Consider the following 20922-nt stretch of genomic DNA (forward strand, 5'->3'; position numbering starts at 1 on the left):
GACGAATCATACAGGCCCTAAGTGAGGTGTAAAATATCAAAGCTGTCAACCCAGAAACAAGTAGAGACTTGTTACAGAAGGCCTTAAATCAAGATCTGCCTGCAGTGCGCCCGTAAAGGAATTATCCAATCATATTGGGCTGTAGATGAGGCCGAGTTGAGCGAGATGTAGCACTAAGCCCAAGGCGGACAGCTGGGAAGTCCGGTAAGACCTACCACAACGCAATACCAGGGTGTTTAAGCATAGCTAATATCCAAACTACACACAAAACTCTGCGAGTAGGGCACTTGGTAGTACACCGGAGACCCTGCTCTAGAGTGACCACAGGGCGTAGGATAACAGTAAAAACTGGACGACCCTGGGTCTGATTCTCTCACTAGCCTGAGATATGCCCCCTTCCTCCTTTGACTTTCTGATTTGGGAATTACATTTTAAAATCCTGGGGCCATGGGAAAACATGATACTAAGCAAACGAAGCTAGCCTTTTAAAATAAAAGACTCACTTGCCAGTTGGATGTGGGTACAGATGCGGAAACTTACCAGGGTGCTAAGGATGGGGCGGTGGGCGTAAACTGGGACCTTAAATCCCTACTGCTAGACATGAAATCTAGCCTTAAAACAATAGACAATAAACTAGGTCTACTTACCTCACAAATGGATCAGGTCAAGAAACAAGTAGACTCCTGTGAGACCTGACTAGACCTATTAGACAATGGCGCAATGGAAGCGTGCGAATTCCAACTCAAAACCAAGGAACAGCTGCTTCACATGGACAAACTACTTTATCAGAGCCAAGAATATGACCTTGAAGCGAGATCTCACCAAAACAATCTATGGATAATAGGCATTCCGGAAACTACGGTGATCTGCAAGATGGAAACATTTCCTACGAGACCTTTTTGGCACAGAGCTCTCTGGAATGTTTATAGTAGAGAGAGCCCACAGGGCACTTGGACCTAGGCCACCGGTTGGTGCCACACCTTGCCCAATTTTGCCGCAGTTATTAAACTACAGGTATTGAGACACCGTCTTGCGCCTAGCCAGAGAATAAGGCACCATCCTTTACAAGGGTAACATTTCCATGTTCCCGGACTTCAGCCCGGCGGTACAGGCAGCCAGGAGGGAATTTGTAGCAGTTTCCTGAAACAAGCAGAGATACCCTAGGCTCTTCTGTACCTGGCCAAACTAAAAATAACACACAAGGGTTCAGTGCACCATTTTAAAGACACAAAATCATCCATGAAGTATGCAAAACATGTTGGGGGCCAGAAGAAAGCAAACAGGGCAGTTGCAGCTGTGTCACCTGATGCCAGAATTAGTGATAATTACTAAATCGTGTAGCCTGCTTCGCCAGGTATTGCTAAATTGTTGCTAACTTGCTATAACTCTATTTTATGCTATTGCTCAGTCGCAAATATCTCTAAAATGTCAGAATAATGTATAGTCGGCCAGTGCCGGTACTGCCAATTAAATGTTTGCATTGTTATATTGCAGGTAGGCTGTCAAACACCTGTGCACCCACCCCACTGTAATGCAGGGTTGTGTGCTAGTGCATATATGCCCCCAGGGAGATCTCCCATTGAAGTTCCCAGGGCCCTTGACTGGGGATGTTCCTTTAGTTTGACAGATGGGGGGAACGTATACTCAACCTGTTTGGGGGGTTGGTGTGGGTGGAGGGAGGGATGGTAATGTCAATAAAGTAATACAGGACAGTAACAAAATGATAATTAAATCTATAGTAGGATTCCACTACTGGATAAATACAAGCTTGACTTTTACACTTGGTCCCTGTTTCATATACCACTATGTCACTTCAACAATAATTTTTATTGTAACTACCCAGAGACAATAGGCACACTAGATTTGTCACCTAATGCTAAAGCACCTCATCCATAATGGCCCTTAATCTACTTACTTGGAACATCAGAGGACTAAATAACCACTGTAAGATTAGACTGGTACATGCTTACTTGACAAGACACACCATAGATATATGCAAGAAACGCACTTAAGAAACAATACGCAAACTAAGATAAATAACAAGTGCTGGAGCTCAATCGACTCTTCTATCTATTCTAATTTTACCAGTGGGGTGTCCATATTGATCAGACATTGCATAGATTGGACAGAAACAATGACACATACAGACCCAGAGGACAGATATGTGGTCCTGGGTGGGAGGCTGTAGTGTTGCGGGCAGTGAGAGCATACCACTGCCGCACACGCCCCCTCCCACTGTTTCCACAGGCCTCACCCCTTGAGCGTAAAGAGTCAGTGGTTTAGCCCTAGCGCGTACGTGAGTACGTGAGTTATGTAATAAAAGGCCCGGGGCGCCGGGCGTGGTCAGGTAGTTTGCCGCCACCAACCAAACTGCATGTGTCCTGTGTCTTGTCTATCTAGGTTATTTCCAGGACACTACACTGGCGACGAGGTGGTCTACGTCCCACCTCCCCTCGCTTCACTGGTGCCCCACGTGAAGCCCACGGCCTCGAACCCCGCCTTCCAGTCGGCGGGACCTCATCTATCATGGCCACTGTGCCACACCTCGAGCCGTTTGAGGTCTCAGGCCCTCCCCCGTCGCAGGCCACCCGGTGGAAGAAATGGGTGGAGCGGCTAGAGAACTACTTCATCGCGGCAGACATCGCCGTAGGCCGCCGACGCGCCATGCTGCTGCATCTCGGTGGTGAAGCCATCCACGACATCTCCAAAGACATCACGGAAGGCGACACCCCACACACCTACGCTACCCTCCGCGACGCCATCAGCAGGTACTTTGAGCCGTTTGCCAGCGCTGACTATGAACGTTTCCTGCTGCCCCAGGCGCGCCAACTTCCGGAAGAGTCCATCGACGTCTTCTACGCGCGCCTCAAAAAACTGGCTAGCATGTGCACCCTTCCCGATGCGGAGGATGAGATCCGCGCCCAGTTCATCCAAGGGTGCGCTTCGCTGAAACTACGGGAGAGAGTTCTCGAAACTGATGCCATGTCCATGCGCGACATTTTGGCCCTGGGGCGTACCAAAGAACTTTCGAAAGCACGTGCCGCCCATATGGAGCCGAAGTCGCCCGTCACTATCAAGACGGAGCCTGTCTGGGCCGTTAGGCCCCACCCGGCGGACAAAAAGGCGGGAACGCCCAAGAAAAGGCGCGCAAGGCAAGGGCAGCCCACCCAAGACCGATCCTGCATCTGGTGCGGAGGCCCCACCCCCCACAAAGGCGCCTGCCCGTCTCAAGGCAAAATCTGCAGCGCATGTGGGAAAGCCAACCACTTTGCTAGCGTCTGTCTAACATCTCAAAGGAAAAGGCAGAGCGGCACGCCCAGGAGAGTGCGGCAGGTGGTGCCGCAGCAAGACACGTCGGCCAGCAGCGACATGGATGACGACGGTGATGACGCAGCATCCGTCCACGTGGTACACATTCTCAACACCCTGGCAGCTGCCTCGGCGAACGAACCCATGTGCTCCGTCCTGGTCCATGGCCAAACGATCCAGGCCCTCATCGACACGGGTGCCACCATCAACCTCATGGCCGCCAGCGTATACCAGAGTCTCGAAGAAGCCCCCGCTCTCCACCCAACCAGGGTACAAGTATTTGCCTACGGGACTCGGCGGCCCCTGCGCCTATGTGGAGTTTTCCGACCACCGTTGCCCATGATTCGACCTGTCTAGAAACGAAAGGCTACGTGTCCCAGGAAGGATCAGGATTCCTCCTCGGCTGCAAGACTGCCAAAGAGCTAGGGCTCATACATTTTGCCCTCACAGTGCAGGCCCAAGGACTCGACCATCTAGTGGCAGAACACTCCTCTTTGTTCGACGGCATCGGGTGCCTCCACGGACCCCCAGTCCGGCTCCACATCGACCAATCTGTCACCCCAGTGGCCCTCCGACACAGACGAATTGCCTTCCATCTGCGGCCCAAGGTCGAAGCTGAACTGCAAATGCTAGAACGAGCAGGCATCATCGAGCGGGTCACGGGGCCTACACCATGGGTGTCGCCCATTGTGGTGGCCAAGAAGCAAAGTAGCCCGACGCAGTGAGAATCTGCGTAGATATGCGCCTCCCGAACCTAGCCATCAAAAGAGAACGACATTTAACACCAACGATCGATGACATCATCGGGGAGCTCGCGGGCTCCAAGTGGTTCTCCAAGATGGACTTACGGTCTGGGTACCACCAGATTCCCCTCCACCCCGACTCCCGTGCCATCACAACTTTCTCCACTCACGCGGGTTTGTGGAGGTACACCAGACTAAATTTCGGCATCTCAAGCGCCGCGGAAGTCTTCCAAAACATCGTGCACAACGTCCTCCAAGGCCTGGACGGCGTGCTCAACGTGAGCGACGACATCCTTGTCCACGCCCCAACCCTGGAAGAGCATATTCAACGAGTGCAAGCGGTGTTCCACCGACTACAAGAGAAGGGGCTAACACTACACAAGGACAAATGCGAGTTCCTGAGAAGGGACATCAGTTTCTTTGGGTACAAATTCTCCGACCAAGGAATAGGCCCCGACCCGGCGAAAGTCCAGGATATACACAATGCCCCTGCACCGTCATCAGTAACAGCCGTTCGCAGCTTCCTAGGCATGGTAACCTACTGCGGGCGTTTCATCAAGAACCTCTCAGACCTCATGGGACCTCTCCGCGACCTCACCAAGGCTAATGCCACCTGGAACTGGGGCCCCGAGCAGCAAGAGTCATTCCTCAACACCAAGGCAGCCCTGTCAGCAGACACGACATTAGCCTACTTCGATCCACGGAACGAGTCTCAGCTGATAGTGGACGCCAGCCCCACCGGCCTGGGAGCAGTCTTGTCGCAGCGACAACCATGCGGGGAGTGGGCCCCAATAGCGTACGCCAGCCGCACGCTGACTCCCACCGAACAGCGCTACTCGCAGATCGAGCGCGAAGCAATCGCCATATTATGGGGGTGCCGCCACTTCCACATCTATCTGTATGGACACCCTTTTGCTGTGATCACCGATCACAAGCCACTGGTGCCCCTCTTCCAGGGGACATCCTCTCGACCACCGCTGAGGATAGAAAAATGGGTTCTCCAGCTGCAAGAATTCCGGTTCACAGTGGAGTACCAGCCAGGAACCCGAAACCGAGCAGACTATCTCTCGAGACACGCTCGTCCAGTCACAGACGCAGAAGCGGCGGAGGCCACCGCCACTGAAGAATATGTCCGGCTCGTTGTCGAGAGGTCTAAGCCATGCCCAATGTCCCTGGAAGAGGTTGCGCGAGCCACCAAGGATGACGACTGCCTCCATATCGCAGCCCAAGCCCTGAAGTCCGGAGACTGGAAAGCTCTGCAAAGCCCCGCATCCTTCCGGACCCCCGCCGCTCAAGCAATCCTGAAGGCCCTGTTTCAGGTCAAAGATGAACTGTCAGTGTCTACCGAAGGGTGTCTCCTGAGAGGCCCACGCCTCGTGCTCCCCAGCAGCCTCACCCAGCAAGCCGCCCAGCTAGCACACGGATCACATCAAGGAATTGTCAAATCAAAGAACAGACTCCGCAGCAAGCTATGGTTCCCCGGGCTTGACAAGGCTGTAGAAGAGGTCGTCCACAGCTGTCCTGTGTGCCTGGCCACAAGCTTACCCAATCCTCCAGCCCCGATTGTCACCGAAGACGGGCCTACCACCCCATGGGCCAGAGTAAGCGCAGACTTCGGGAGTCTCCCAGGGGGCAAACACATGTTTGTCGTAGTGGACGACTTCTCCCGCTACCCCGAAGTGGAAATTGTGACCTCCACTGCGGCGGCCGAAGTGATCCCGAAACTCGAGAAGATCATCGCAACGCACGGAATCATGCAAGAAGTCCGCACTGATAATGGGCCCCCGTTTAATGGCAGCGAGTTCTCGGAGTACCTGCGAAGCCACAACATCAAGCACAGACGGGTAACACCGAGATGGCCGCAGGCAAACGGAGAAGTAGAGAGGCTGATGAGGACTTTGAACAAAGTCATCCAAATCGCAGTGGCTGATGGCCAATGCATAGAACTAGCCATATACCAGTTCCTAGGAGAGTATCATCAGACTCCCCACTGCACCACCGGAGTCGCCCCAAACCGCCTGTCTTTCAACCGAGTAGTAGTGGACACCCTCCCGCACCATCCTAAATGGGCGACTGCTCTGACCCCCCCGAACCGGTCCATGGAGCAGCGTCTGAAGAACAACCTGGAAGCGTCACGAAGACGGAGATCCAAAGAGAGCCCCATTCGAGCAGGTGACGCAGTGCTGGTGAAGGATCGCCATCCCGGCGGGAAGTTCCGACTACCGTTTGAGCTGGACCCCTGGAGAGTCACCAAAGTGCACGGAACAATGATCACCGCCGCCAGAAATGGGGAAGTGGTCACGAGGAACGTCTCTTTCTTCAAACGAGTGCGTGAGCAGGAAGAAGATCCCGACACCGACGACTGGCACACAGGTAGCCCAACACCAGAAACTGAACCTGAAAGCCCCCTGCACCGACCTGCGGATCATCTCGAGGTGAGCCACCCAGCGCAGCGCCCCGAGGATGCTGCCCCAAAACAAGAGGATCCACTGGACTTCACAGAGTTTCCCAGCAGTTTGGACCCCAGCAAGACCAGCGACGCCCCCCAAGCCACAGGGGAACGCCACGGTCAATCCAGGTACAACCTACGCCCCTGCCCCAGACCCTCTCAGAGGTACAGAGACTTTGTCGCACGCTGCTGGCGTTGAACCAATCCACGCGACTGACCCTGCCGAGACCCAAGTAAGACTGTTTAAGTTTAATTGTCAATGTAGCGATTATGTGGGTCTATGATTCTTTGAACTTACATTTGAGACTGTCGAGCTGTCGGTGATGAACCCAGCAGAAGCTCCTGCTCCCTCATCCAGAGACACTTGTGAGGTGTTTAGTTCTGCTGTTTTTGTTTATTTCATCCCTAGGTAAAGGAGGAATGTAGTGTTGCGGGCAGTGAGAGCATACCACTGCCGCACACGCTCCCTCCCACTGTTTCCACAGTCCTCACCCCTTGAGCGTAAAGAGTCAGTGGTTTAGCCCTAGCGCGTACGTGAGTACGTGAGTTATGTAATAAAAGGCCCGGGGCGCCGGGCGTGGTCAGGTAGTTTGCCGCCACCAACCAAACTGCATGTGTCCTGTGTCTTGTGTATCTAGGTTATTTCCAGGACACTACAGAGGCTAGGTGCGACAAAAGTCTTACTCGCTGCTATATATGGCTCAAATGTTGACTTGCCAGATTTCTTTCAAACTGTGTGGGCTAAAATCACCATGGTAGGACACGGCACAGTAACATATGGGGCAGAGACTTCAACGCTCCACTAGATGACCGTATGGACAGGAATGGAGTGGCTTGCAGACAACACCCAAGATCTAACGAGATACTTATCGCCATAATAACAGAGGGACATTTATTAGATATTTGGAGACACAGGCACCCGGATACATCTGAGGGGATATATATATATTGCATCATAGTGCCTGGTCATGCTTAGACTACTGGTTGGTGTCACCAGACATGGAGGCTTGTATGACGGAGGTCAGACACCTATCAAGAACCTTGTCGGATCATGCTCCTGTCTTGTTGCGAATGACCAATCCTGAGGGTCCCCCAAGGTTAATATTTGGAGATTCCCTTCTCATGTGCTAACTGATACAGTCTTCAGGGAACAAATCAGAGGGGATATAGAAGATTACTTTTCCACAAACGCAGGCACAGTGCAATCCCAAGCTACTTTATGGGAGGCCTTCAAGACGGTTATACAGGGGCAGTGTATTTCCAGACAGGCTGGGATATTGAAATCAATTACGCTGACCCTCCAGAAACTGGAATCTAACACAAGAACCCTGGAACTACAGTATTACAGAATTGGAGAACTAAAACTCCTGGGAGACATTCAGGAGCTAATTTCTGAATACCAAGAGGAGGCACTCATTGAGGTGACATTTTGGGGGAAATATGCACAGGCTAGACGATATGGCGAGGGAGACAGACCCAGGAAAACTCTAGCTAATATGCTGTGCCCACCTGGTAATGCCACGTTCATATCCGAGATACTGGATGATAACCAAGTTGAGGTCAGAGGCCCGCAAGAAATTTTAGACTAATTTACTAAATTCCACACAACATTATATTTCTCCTCCACATGTACAATACCCGCAGAGGTGCAGACCTATTTAGATTTAATTGAGCTGCTGTGGTTGAGCGAGGGGCACCAGGCCTACCTGGATGAGCATCACACTGTAGAAGACATAAAACAAGTAATAAACAGCCTGCCCTCGAATAAAGCCCTGGGGTCGGATGGCCTCTCAGCTGCATTCTATAAAAGCTATGTGGACCTGTTAGCCCCACTGCTCCATACGCTGTATGTTGAAGCCCAGAAAACTGGGATTCTACCCCCCACAATGAGAGAAGCAAACATATTATTACTGCTTAAGCCATGGAAACCGCCAAATGAAAGAGACGCATATCGCCCTCTATCTTTAATTAATACCGATACCAAATGTATGCAAAATTTTTGGCAAACAGAATGCAGACCCTACTTCCCTTGATCGCCAGTCCTGATCGATCGTGATTCATCCCAGATAGATCTACAGAACACAAGATACGCACCTTTTTTGCGGTACTTCATTATTTAAATCCCAAAACACAAGCCTTGGTGGCATTTGTAGATACCACCAAGCAAGGCCTTTGACTCGCTAGGGTGGCACTATCTTTTTACTCTGTTAGCAAGATTAGGATTTAGCCCAACATACATTAACCAGATCAAATTACTGTATACAAGCCCCTCTGCTCGACTTAGATTAAATGGATTGGTATCTTCGATGATACCAATCACCGAGGTACAAGACAGGGCAGCCCCTTGTCCTCCCTCCTGTATATAATCGCTATGGAGCCATTAGCTGCGAGATTGAGGCAGCACCACGAGGACATGGGACTGGGTTTCTCCACCAGGGGAATAATCATATCACTGTATGCAGATGATATCACATTATATTATATTAATCCGGCAGACAACTTAAAATTTGGGGGACTATCAGGTATACAAATAAATTGGACAAAGTCGGTTCTATGTCCACTCACGACAAACACCAAGCCCTGTCAAACAGAATACCCTCTGAAATGGGCTGAAAGACCTATTTGATATTTGGGAATATGGCTGAGCAGTGATATTCAAGAACTGTTGGACATGAACTATGGCAGGGCGGTGACATGGCTAGAGGGCAAGGGCGGGACTTGGAATAGACTACCTTTGTCTTTAGCAGGTCGTGTAGCTTTAGCTAAATTGGTTATTTTGCCTACCTTTTTATATCTAAATTGGACAAAGTCGGTTCTATGTCCATTCACGACAAACACCAAGCCCTGTCAAACAGAATACCCTCTGAAATAGGATGAAAGACCTATTTGATATTTGGGAATATGGCTGAGCAGTGAAATTCAAGAACTGTGGGACATGAACTATGGCAGGGCGGTAACATGGCTAGAGGGCAAGATAAGGACTTGGAATAGACTACCTTTGTCTTTGGCAGGTCGTATAGCTTTAGCTCAATTGGTTATTTTGCCTACCTTTTTATATCTATTTATAAATATCCCACTTACACTAACATAGGCTTTCATCAAGACACTTTAGTCCCTATTAACTTCATTGATCTGGCTGGAAAACAAGCTTGGGTCTCACGGGAGCTACTGACGCTTCCCCTGACACAGGGAGGGCTGGGGGCACCAGACATTCTGTTATATGCATATGGCCTCCAAGCTTAGTTCCTCTATTATTGGGTCCACCCTTTACTGATTCAGCCCCATTTCACAGTTGAACAAGATAAATCTGCACCCACGCCGCTACCACTTGCTATATACCAACCATAGAAAAGACTACATAACTGTTGGAGATGCAGGTCTGAGCCAGCGACTTTTCTGCATGTGGCCTGGAGTTGCCTTCCTGTAGCAAAATACTGGGTTGATATCTACGGCATGATTGGGGAATCACTAGGAACTCTGGTAGACCTTACACCTTTGACAGGCGTACTGGAATACATGAAAGATACTCCAATGAGCACACAGAAACTACATGCAATGCTTCTACTCCTGGCAATGAGACAAGTGACTTTGCACGGGAGGGAAACCAAGGCACTCCACTAATATCCACCTCTCAGTTTATATAACTGCCAAGGGCCCACCATTAAAAAAGTATTTTGAGTCCAGGGACCCTTTGGACAGTTTTTTAATACACACACTATTCACCTTCACTGCACACTCACGGCAAAATACCCGCTCCGCTGTAATCAGGCATTGAAGCACACCCGAGGTACACTCAGAGCCTTGTATGGGACCCGATGATGAAGCATGCCACCAACTAGGTTGGTGGGTTTAGGATCTTCATATAAAACAAATGATTTTTCAAAATGCTTTTCCATCTGCAAACACACATTAGGAGCTTCTACCCTGTAGCTAGTTCCCATTGATTTTCATACATCACTAGGGGAAGTGAACTAGCTCTAGCCTTTCCTCTCTCTACTGCTTGATATTGATTATTATTTCTGATGTGTCATCTGAGTGGCTGTGTGACTGTCTGTACCAGTGTGTGAATGGATGCCTGAGTGTCTGTATAGGCATGTGAGTAGATGTGTGCCTGGATGTATGGTTCTCTCAGTGGATGTGTCAGTGGTGTCCATTGTTGTTTAAACATATGTTCCAACAGTGATGCTAAATTTCGTAGGGTGTCCTTATGAGAGAAACAGTTGGAACACAGTGGCCTCAGCCCTCGCGTGTTGCGACATTGCAAGCACTACCACGCTTGCCTTAACCACACATATGCCTTAACAGCGCATATGCCTTAACCACGCATATGCGTGGTTACCTTGCTGGCTGGCTGGCGGAAGTGCAGAAAGCAGGAAGAAAAAGGATTGCAAGGTAAGTGGGGTTTTGGGGTGGGGTAGTTTGCAGGGGATTGGGGTAGTTTTGGGGGCTGGGATAGTTTTGGGGGCTGGGGTGGTCATGTAATTTTCAGGGCTGGGGGATCATGAGTCTTAGGGCTCAGGGTAGGGGACAGAAAAGGGAATGTTATGGGCTGAGGTGGCAGTTGGGTTGGTGCAGGGGGTAATTGGGGGTAGGTTTTAGGTGGTGGGGCTGGTTTTAGGGCTCAGGGAAGGGGGCTGGTTTTGGAGTAATTTTTTAGGTGGCTTGGTTTTAGGGCTTAGGGCAGGGGACAGGAAAGGTACAGTTTACAATTTGAGGGGCTATTGGGCTGGGGCAGGTGGGGGTGTGGGTAGGTTTTAGGGGGTGGGGATGTTTTTAGACCTCGAGGTGGGGGCTGGGGTCGAAGTAGTATTTTCAGGAATGGAGGTTGGATTTTAAGGATCAGGATAGGGGTCAGGGTAGTTTATAGGGCTGGGGTGGGTAGATTAGACTGTAGGGGGTAATTGTAAGGGATTAGGGCAGAGGGGCAGGAGTGTGATCTTTACCACACATGTCCCTTTACCAGTCATGTATTTATCACAAAATTGCTTGGTAAAGGCATGCATAGTAAAGGAGCGTGTGGTAAAGACTCGGTCATGGTTAAGACCGCATGGTAAGGCATGAATTGTTTAGGAATGTATTGTTCGATCACACAACTTCCTTATGAACACTTGACTTTTTCCTAAAGACTGGTACACCAACAAAATTGCCCTTTCCGGGAATCTGGTTTTAGAAATCTGTTTGCATCAGTTACTAGCAGGTGTGATCTTGACCTACCAGTATGAAAAATTGACCTCTTATCCCATGCTCTTCTGCCTTTAATATTGTATTACTCTTTTCAACTGATTAGCTCACTAAGAGAATTGAGAACGATACAGGGATGGAATGACACAGTGTGCATATATATGTACAGCGTAGTCACACCTTTAGATATGAACTTGAGCAGTAGCTTATTGATCTGCCATTAAGTGGTCTCCATACTCCTGAGCTTGAAACAGGGAAACTTTGGCTTTTACTAAAACGACAGGAATCACCACTAATGTAGTTTTATCTGTTTCATTTAGTAAACAAACACTGTTGTATTTAAACCACCATCCTTGTCAATCAAACAGAGCTGATTTTTTTGTAAAAGGGATGGTGACATCTTCTACAACTAGTGGATAAAATGTCATGTAACAACCAAAGGTGGTCTAGCCCTATCTCAAAGGACATATGCTATCGACAGCCCCTACTCATAATTTGTGTACAATGAAAAGACGTGAGCCATAAAATTTATAATTTATATGATATAGATATATATATTATTTTCCTTACTGTAGCTCCGCCTCCTATGTTCGCAACACCTTTCTAGACGACAAATAGAGGACAGTATTAATAGAGAGGAAGGTGTAAAACTGTAAAATATGATTCATTTATTGATCAAAAGCAATACATATGTGAGACCAACAGTTCCCAGCAGGAGTTCCCCTCCACTCTTCAACAATATAAATCAGAGCTAAAGCTTACCACAAGTCCGGTTAGTGCATTTCCAACACCGCCCTGGGGGACAAATACACATCAGGTTAGCAGGGAATGAGCCACATTGTTAATTCTTCTGCAGGCAACATATGTTGGAGGGACTTTAGCAGTGGCATACCTATCAAAGGTGCAGAAGGCAGGGGCATAGCTTGGTAAGTAAGGTTAGGGGGGTGCCTTCAGATTTCCCAACAAGCACACTGTATTTCTTAAATACATTATGAGAGCAGGACAGGGGGGCCTAAGAGGCAGTGGAGAGAGAGCAGTGTTGGGCGTACTTAAAACAGAATAGTTTTCAAACTAATCAAGTTTTAAGGCAGAGACTAGAAACAGAGAGAGAATGTCTGTATGTGTTTGTCAGTGCGGAAATGTAAAAATCCAGGGTGAACTTCGACAGAGACTTCATCATACCAGACTGAAAGCATCTATACCCTACAATATACTACAAACACACCCCCTCATTCCCCCCAAAGCTCCGCCCCTGGCCACAGGTCCAAAGGAAACTGAAAATGGAGAACAGTAGCAGCAGGGTAGATTGTGACATACATCTAAAATATGATGTGTATATCGGTGAGGTGAAACCGGCCTATTCTGCAGGGAAACTAGAGAACAGCAATACTGGGAGGAGGGGATGGAATATTGTAAAACATGATTGCATTATCAGTCAGAATCAATCAAATAGGGATATCTGTTTCTTGCAGGCTCCCTCCCCTGCAGTCATGCAAGGTAATGCTTACCGCAACTCCACTTAACAAATTAGCAGCGCCGCCCTGCAAGACAAAACAGAGAATAACTGAGCAGAGGGCTGATGCACTGTAATGACTGCTATGGTGAATCGGTTTGGGAGGGACTTTGGCAGAGGCATAGACGTCAATGGGACAGCAGTTGCAGTAGCTTAAGGGACCCAATGCATCTCAGACAGGGCTGTTTTCACTAAACAATTGAGATTTTGGGGTTTGGTTTCAATCCTTGCATGTGGGCCCATGGCACCCTTTCTGCACCACTGGACTTTGGCATCTTATGGGCCCACACCAGCGTGTTGTTTTGCAGTTGATCAACTTTTCAGTTATTGTATTCATGCTGAAGAACAGTAGTTGCAGGGTAGACTGTGACATACTTCAAAACATGCCACAGATATGGTCAAATACAACAAAAACATGAAAATATAATTCATACAAATAACCCTCAATGCACCAATAGAATATGAGTTAAATTTGTACCACGATTCCGGTCGCCAAATGATCCACACCACCCTGAAGGAGGGAAAATAGTCTGAATTAAAAGGGAGAACAAAACCTGTGTTGCGAAATTTCATGAAGTGCTGTAGAGTGGTCTGTCCTGTGACAATCATATGTAGCAATGAGCATTTGTTTCACTGTGATTAACACTGCTCTATTAATTACCACACAAAAATGACCGGAAAACAATTTTAGCAGAGAAGATTGTTGTTCACTCCAAAACATGAAGGATGACCACCTCACTAGGCCCAGATGGGATTTTTGTTGCACTGGCGTAATTAGCACAATTTCATGTCATTTTGTATACCCAAATGTGAACTATTATGCCACATTGCGTAATTACATGTTAGGAAAATTTGCCATTTGTGGTCAATTTGGTTACCGTGAATGTGGAGGAAGAAAGCGAATGGCAGAATGAGAGCAGGCTTTGTTTGCTGTTATTTGCACCATTTTATTGCCACAAAATGGATCAGGACACATTTAATAATTACATGTAATTTCTTGTAATTGTCCATAATTCCGCAAAAGTGAATTGTGAAAATTTGTCAATCCCCCCCCACCCCCAATTTATACCTACAAATAACTGCTTTTAGGTTTATTATTTTAATTTGTTTTATGATAGCAAAACATGACAACAGCACTGATAATGCAATACGCCATCACCGAAGTGTACAGACGTGTAAACTGTACCCATAATGCCCTGGAGTGTGGTGGCCACTCTACTGTGCCACTTTAAATCCATGTTTGGTGCTATCTGCTTAGAGAAGAACGCTAAGCAGGTCCACTGACCTACAAACATATTTTACATCAAAGTTGCACCCACCTGCTAAAGATCAGATGCCACCCTTGGCAAGTAACATATCAGCATAGACAAAGTGGGTGTGACAATTTGCAAAACCTATCAGGAGATAGATACCATGTAAATGACTTGAGTGGGGTTTCTATATATATGCAGCAGTGATATTTACCCCTCTCTTTGATCTTGGCCCCACTGTGGAGTCCTGTATTGCAGCTACAGGTAACTTCGAAGCCATCTCACAGGGATTTCTGTGAATGTGACACTTGAGTATGGGCAAACAGTAATTTCTGAGTAAACATTTTCACTTGTACTCATGCATGGCGTTGCACAAACTCCTCCAGTGTGGCAGAATGGCCTGTAGGACTACCTCTGCTCATTGAGAAATGTTATGGTTAATCAAGGGCAAGGGATTTCTACTAAATGAATGTCCTTGAAACGTTGTGAGAACTTACAAACGTGTGGCAGGCACGCTCCCATTAGGAGATTTCTGGGGGGAAACCACTGGTCCACATGAAAAGTTGCAACTATTCTTTATATGTGAAAGTTTATGCAGGTGATTAATCGTGGGACTTTTCAGTCGCACGTTCATTAAGCTGGGCTAAAATTCTATGACCCGAATACATGTGAGCAGATTTGCTACATTGACATAATATTATCTGCAAACAATGTCTTTTCTGAACGTAAATTCACGTTTTGCAAAAAAAACACGGGGGGTTCGATGACGAGGAATGTTTTCACACCAATGCTCAACGTTGGAGTGCAAGTACATATTTGAATGGAGCCTGTTTAAATGTCAGGATATGAAGGCAACTCGTAACCATAAACATACAAATGTACATTCGAGACCTTGATGGATTCAGCAATTCTGACCATCAGACAGTTGTACATGAATGTGTAATGTACTAAGAAAAGTTAGTGGTTGTGTTTTCTAAATTTAAGTTTTAATAAAAGTGCTGGGACTGGACCAAAATGACCACATTATTGTCTGTTTAATTCTTCCCTCACAAGCAGAATGGCAAAACTGTAGTAATATGTAATGCAAAAGGACGAGACTAATACAATTTTTGCAAAAGCATGCAGCTTAATACACTTTAGATTACGGACTTTAAATAATAATGAAATCCTTATGCAAGCACCAAAAAGGAGTGATGTGACTGTTAGACTTTTTGTTCCCAGTATTGATGTGCGCATAACAGAGTCATTTGGACCTAATTTAGAATTTGGCAAATGTGATACTCCGTCACAAATGTGACCAATATCTTGCCTACCATATTACAAATGCCATTGAACATGCTGCACGATAGCCGACTGGTAAGGGGCTCCCTTCGGGATCTCCTGGTGTCTGGATCATCGTTCTGGCATGGATCCCAATGGAGCCCGTCCGTCTAGCCACCGCGTGTTCAGGAGTCGAGTGAGACTATTGCTCGATCTCCCATGGCAGACAATGGAGCCCAGGATCATGGAATGGGGCATTAGAGCAAGAACAATACAGAAACAAAGGAGAGGGGAAATGTGGGAGACCACCATCTTGGCGGTGAAGCCCACTCCAGTGGGAGTGTGGTGTGCTTTGTGGCCTGGCCTGGACTCGTCTGATGTGTGCTACCGGGTCCGCTGATGTGCTCCGCCATGCCTAGTAAATGGTGCATAGAAGGCTGGTGAGCACCATCTGGTGTTTAGTGAGGCTGCTGCTGATCTTTGGCCTTTTGACCCCGGGTCCAATGCCGATGCCCTGCTGTGCCCAGCCAACTGGTACCAGGGACACTATTTTGACTGACATGGAGACACCAACTCGGTGCCAAAGGTGAGCTGGTGTGTCGGTGGCCTCCTCTAACTTGGACATCCCTGCAACTGAAACCACTCTGACGCTACCCCTCCCCCATCTCAACCCCCAGTCCATGTGCTGGGTTCAGCAAAACTGAAGCAAACTTCTGTACCCGCATCGACGCCCTGCAGGCCCCCGGGCATTTCTGCTGCTGCCTTGGAGAGGTTGAGGCAAACAGGTCAACAGGTGTGAAAGACATCTGAACTTCAGCAGCTCTAGGATCCCTCCAGGAATGCAGCCCATGAGTGCAACAGCACCTAAAGGCCTGCCTGAATGTACACTTCAATAACTCCAGCAATGGCAAGATCATGCTTTGTAAAAATGTAATATATATTTGTCCAACCCTAATCTCTTCAACTCTTCTTAAAATGTAATCATGGGTGAATTTGAATCTTGTATTTATGTAACTGTAGTTGACATTTGTACTTACTACCATTCTTACGTGAGTTTAGAGTTTATTTGTTTCGTATATTTTATGTTATTTGAGTACTCTGAAGTCCTTATGTACAGTAACTAATTCTATTGTAAAGCGCTCTGATACCTTCGGGTAAAGTTTGAGCTATATAAAAAAGCATAAATAAATAAATCTAATGCACTTGTAATACAGTGGACAGAATATCTGTCACCTTTCTGATGTCATATCCCAACCACCAAAATCTAAATATGGCCCTTAGCAATTTAGACTAAGAGCCTGATTTAGAGTTCACTAGATATGTTAGTTACTCAGTCACAGATGTGATAGATATGTGGCAGATATCCCATCCTATTATTAAATGTGCCATTGGATATAAAGTACTTGTAATAGGGTGGACAAGACATTAGTCACATTTGTGAACCAGTAGCCTGGCCGCTGAACTCTAACTGAGGCCTTAACCACTTGAGTGGAGTTTAAAACTCATTGTACAGAATGGGCAATATTGGAAAGACTTCGCAGCAGGTGGTCGATCTTCCTCACTTTCTTAATAATATTTGGAGAGGCACTTTTCTTACCACGTAACATTCATTTAAACTAATTATTCAACTGCACATAGTGTGTGTGTGTGTGTGTGTGTGTGTGCATGCATGTGTGCAGAGGAGTTCATGGAAGTCTAGCAGTCGGAAGGGTTTAAACGCAGATACATGAGAGAGTTTGTGACAAATAATTTTTTAATTAGAGACTGATCTTACCACAAGGCCTCCTAGTCCCTGCAGAAGGCCTCCCTTCAGGAAAGAAACAAGAAACAATTAAAGAGGGAAATCTTCCACCTCACCACACAGAAATATGAAACTGCATATGAATAGCTTTTTCAGCATGAGAACCAGGCAAGTTTAGAACAATAATGGACAAATAATGAACAAAGACAATATAATTAGAAGGTTTAACGGAAATGTTTACAAAATGATGCAAATGTAAATGTCTACAGCGAACTGTTGGGATGTATGCTTGTATTTCTAATGATGCTCATATCTTCCTTCTCCGTTGAGCTAAACTGGTGGAGATATATATATATATATATATATATATATATATATATATATATATATATATATATATATATATATATATATATATATATATATATATTTATTTTTTTATTTTTTTACAGGTACTGGATCCACCGTATAGAAGGACACAGAGACGGCACACCAGGAGATCTTGCACAAATCCTTTATTGTGCACTCTTTAACCAAGGACGACGCGTTTCGGCGTAAGCCTTTTTCAAGTAACCACCATATTGTATTTTGCCAAACTTAAAGTCCCACATTTGTGTCAATGCTCATGGACATAGAAAAAACACTCTACTAAGTACATTATGCTTGATAATCGCATTCAACATTCAAAGCAAATACATAAAAACATTTGGTGTACTTGAGTTCATAAAAGATGAGTGTAAGTCCGTCAGTTAGTGGGAGCATATAACGTAATGAGTTTGGTGATAATCACATTGCCTATCGGAAGTTGTAGTCCCGAAAGCGGTCAGATGATTGTGACTGTGAACTACCCCAGGCGATATGCCTACGGGGTAATGTAGTTCGGTATGTGCCTCGCATCAATTAATATAGTCACCAACCCTTAATCTATTACGTACATATGTTGTCCCTCAATGGTCTGGTTTTCTATAGAGGGACGCCCGTCGAGTTTCGGACTGTAGTCCTCTGTATCGTGGTAACGATGGTCCCGGATCAATGTATTGCCGGGAACTGACAGACGGGCGCTATGTCTACCGGGAAGTGTAGTTTTGTTGGTGACATTGCGGAATTCGAGACCGTAGTCTCGAAGTTAAATTGTACTGTGGGAGCTCCCCGTTTAGGATGCAAAGAGTAGGCACTGGAACCCAGTCTGATCTTATGATAAATGGATCATTGCTAGGTATGTCAATCGAGGAGAGCTCCCCTCGCAATCTGACCGTCATGTGTGGATTAGGAGATGGTGACTGGCGGTGGTAGGGTCAGGGCATGAGTGCTTTCACATGGGGGATGAGTGTAAGGTGAGATGTATATATATATAAGTGAATGTGTCAAATACTGTAAGAATACGTGATACAATTTAAAATAACATCAATACCCAACATACAATCTACCTTCGTGAGTATAGTGCCTTTCCCCTATATAATAATGCTATAATTTGACAGTAGAAACCACAGGATACAACCTACTACATAAGTACTGGTTATGCTTTTCCTACTCCTTATTCAGCGCTGAGGGTGGAAACTGGATATATATATATATCTATCTATCTATCTATATATCTATATATATATATATATATATATATATATATATATATATATATATATATATATATATATATATATATATATATATATATATATATATATTACCTACTGGCGGTCGCAAGTAGGTATATATAGTTAGGATTTTTTCTCTATGGGACTTTTGAAAATTCTATGTCTAATAACTTTGGCGTTTGTGGACGGAATCGGCTGCAATTTTCAGGAAAATGGCACATTTTGTTTCTGAGCAGCCCCTAAAAAATTTGGGGGGGTTTCGTCAAGGGGAGGCCGAGAAAAAAGGGGGGTCCCAAAACACGTTTTTCCCATTCATTTTTCCATATGGCGTTTGGCCTCACTTTTAGCTCGAACGGCTGAATGGATTTGCACAAAACTTGGCAAAATTGTAGGGACTGTTAGCCCGATGTGCCTTTGCTGGATCTCAATATATGTGCTCCAGTGGATTTTGAGAAATTAACGTTTTAAAAAACAGATATATCTGTGACAGCGTCCCAGGTAGCGCTCCGGTTCGCGAACTTTTCGCGTAACGGAGCTTTGCAAAGTGAAGCTGATTGGCTCTTTGGTGTCTGTCAACATTCTAAAAAGTCCGGTTCGGCCGCCATCTTGTCTCTCGGTAGGATCGAGGAGAAAAACGAAGGGCGAATTTAATGAAAGGGGGCAAGGTAGACCCTTCTTGACCCCCTAGGAATGATGTTGGGGTTATTAAAGGGTCCCGTGGGGCAAATAAAAAAAATTTGATTTTTTGCGGAAGAAGCGCTTCACGGTTCGCGAACCGGGTCGCAAAATGGGAATTCGCCATTTTGTGTTTCGTTTTAATTACATTACAAGATGGAGGAAAAACAATGTGAGAAATGGGTATAAGGGGGTACGGGAGACGTATTCTGACCCCCTATGTTTTCTGAGGGTGGCTGAGGATGCTCATATATGTTGATACTTGTCTTCCAGCGGCTGCGCGTGAGTGTTTTTTGTTTTTTTTTGCTGCGTGACGTCTGTTAACGTTCGATTCGAAGGAAATCAGGAAGTGTTGACCGCCATTTTGACACTGCGAGTAAATATATTGTTAAAAATAATTGTTATAAATTAATCCGTATTGATAAACATTGTCTGCGCCATCTTGCTTTTTTTCCAATGCCACACTTTTGTCGTGCACGGTAGCCATTTTAGATGCCTTGACCAGACCCACTCTCTGCACGACGCCGATCGTGACGTCTATTAACGTTCGATTCGAAGGAAATCAGGAAGTGTTGACCGCCATTTTGACACTGCGAGTAAATATATTGTTAAAAATAATTGTTATAAATTAATTCGTATTGATAAACATTGTCTGCGCCATCTTGCTTTTTTTCCAATGCCACACTTTTGTCGTGCACGGCAGCCATATTAGATGCCTTGACCAGACCCACTCTCTGAACGCCGCTGATCCTCAGCATGGCTCCCCACCCTCTCAAGCATCTCCCTAACGCACTGGTCACCCCCGCTCTCTGTCTTATGCATGGGCCATAAACCTCCCCCCATCTGCACTGCTCTTCCCTGAGAATCACACCCTGTGCCCGCCCGACACCACCCTTTCACCCTATTCACTACCGCACCCTCTGACACTCCTCTTCCTCTGTGTCCGATTGTCCAGGCCGGTCCCAGGCTATCACCTAGCCCTGCGGATGTAGTTTATGGCCCCAACTGTAAAGAATCACCCCTCTTCAAAGAAGTTACAGTAGATCAAGGCCCCCACCCCATGAGATCCGTCACACCACACGCGTTCCTACTATCTGATAACGATCCTGTATTGTGATTGGGGAGGGGATTCTCACTGTAAGGGTGTGTGGGACCGAGCCTGAAGCGGAAGATTCCAGGGATGCCATTTTGTACATCAAAGTCTTC

At 46.5% G+C, this 20922-nt stretch overlaps 1 protein-coding gene across 2 annotated transcripts in view; it reads right to left on the bottom strand.

Annotated features, from left to right (window-relative positions):
- Positions 1-20922, bottom strand: part of LOC147703301 (uncharacterized) — an 86624-nt gene that overhangs the window by 12726 nt on the left and 52976 nt on the right. For both annotated transcript variants that reach the window (XM_086931737.1, XM_086931736.1), the window contains exons 11-15: positions 17480-17512; positions 13674-13706; positions 13191-13223; positions 12445-12477; positions 12253-12285 (exon numbers count right to left, since the gene is read on the bottom strand). In XM_086931737.1, coding sequence (XP_086787863.1) covers positions 12253-12285; positions 12445-12477; positions 13191-13223; positions 13674-13706; positions 17480-17512 — 165 coding nt within the window. The remainder of the gene's footprint in view (positions 1-12252; positions 12286-12444; positions 12478-13190; positions 13224-13673; positions 13707-17479; positions 17513-20922) is intronic.

This window comes from Lissotriton vulgaris, chromosome 7 (assembly GCF_964263255.1).
Source record: "Lissotriton vulgaris chromosome 7, aLisVul1.2, whole genome shotgun sequence".
Taxonomy (NCBI): Eukaryota; Metazoa; Chordata; class Amphibia; order Caudata; family Salamandridae; genus Lissotriton; species Lissotriton vulgaris.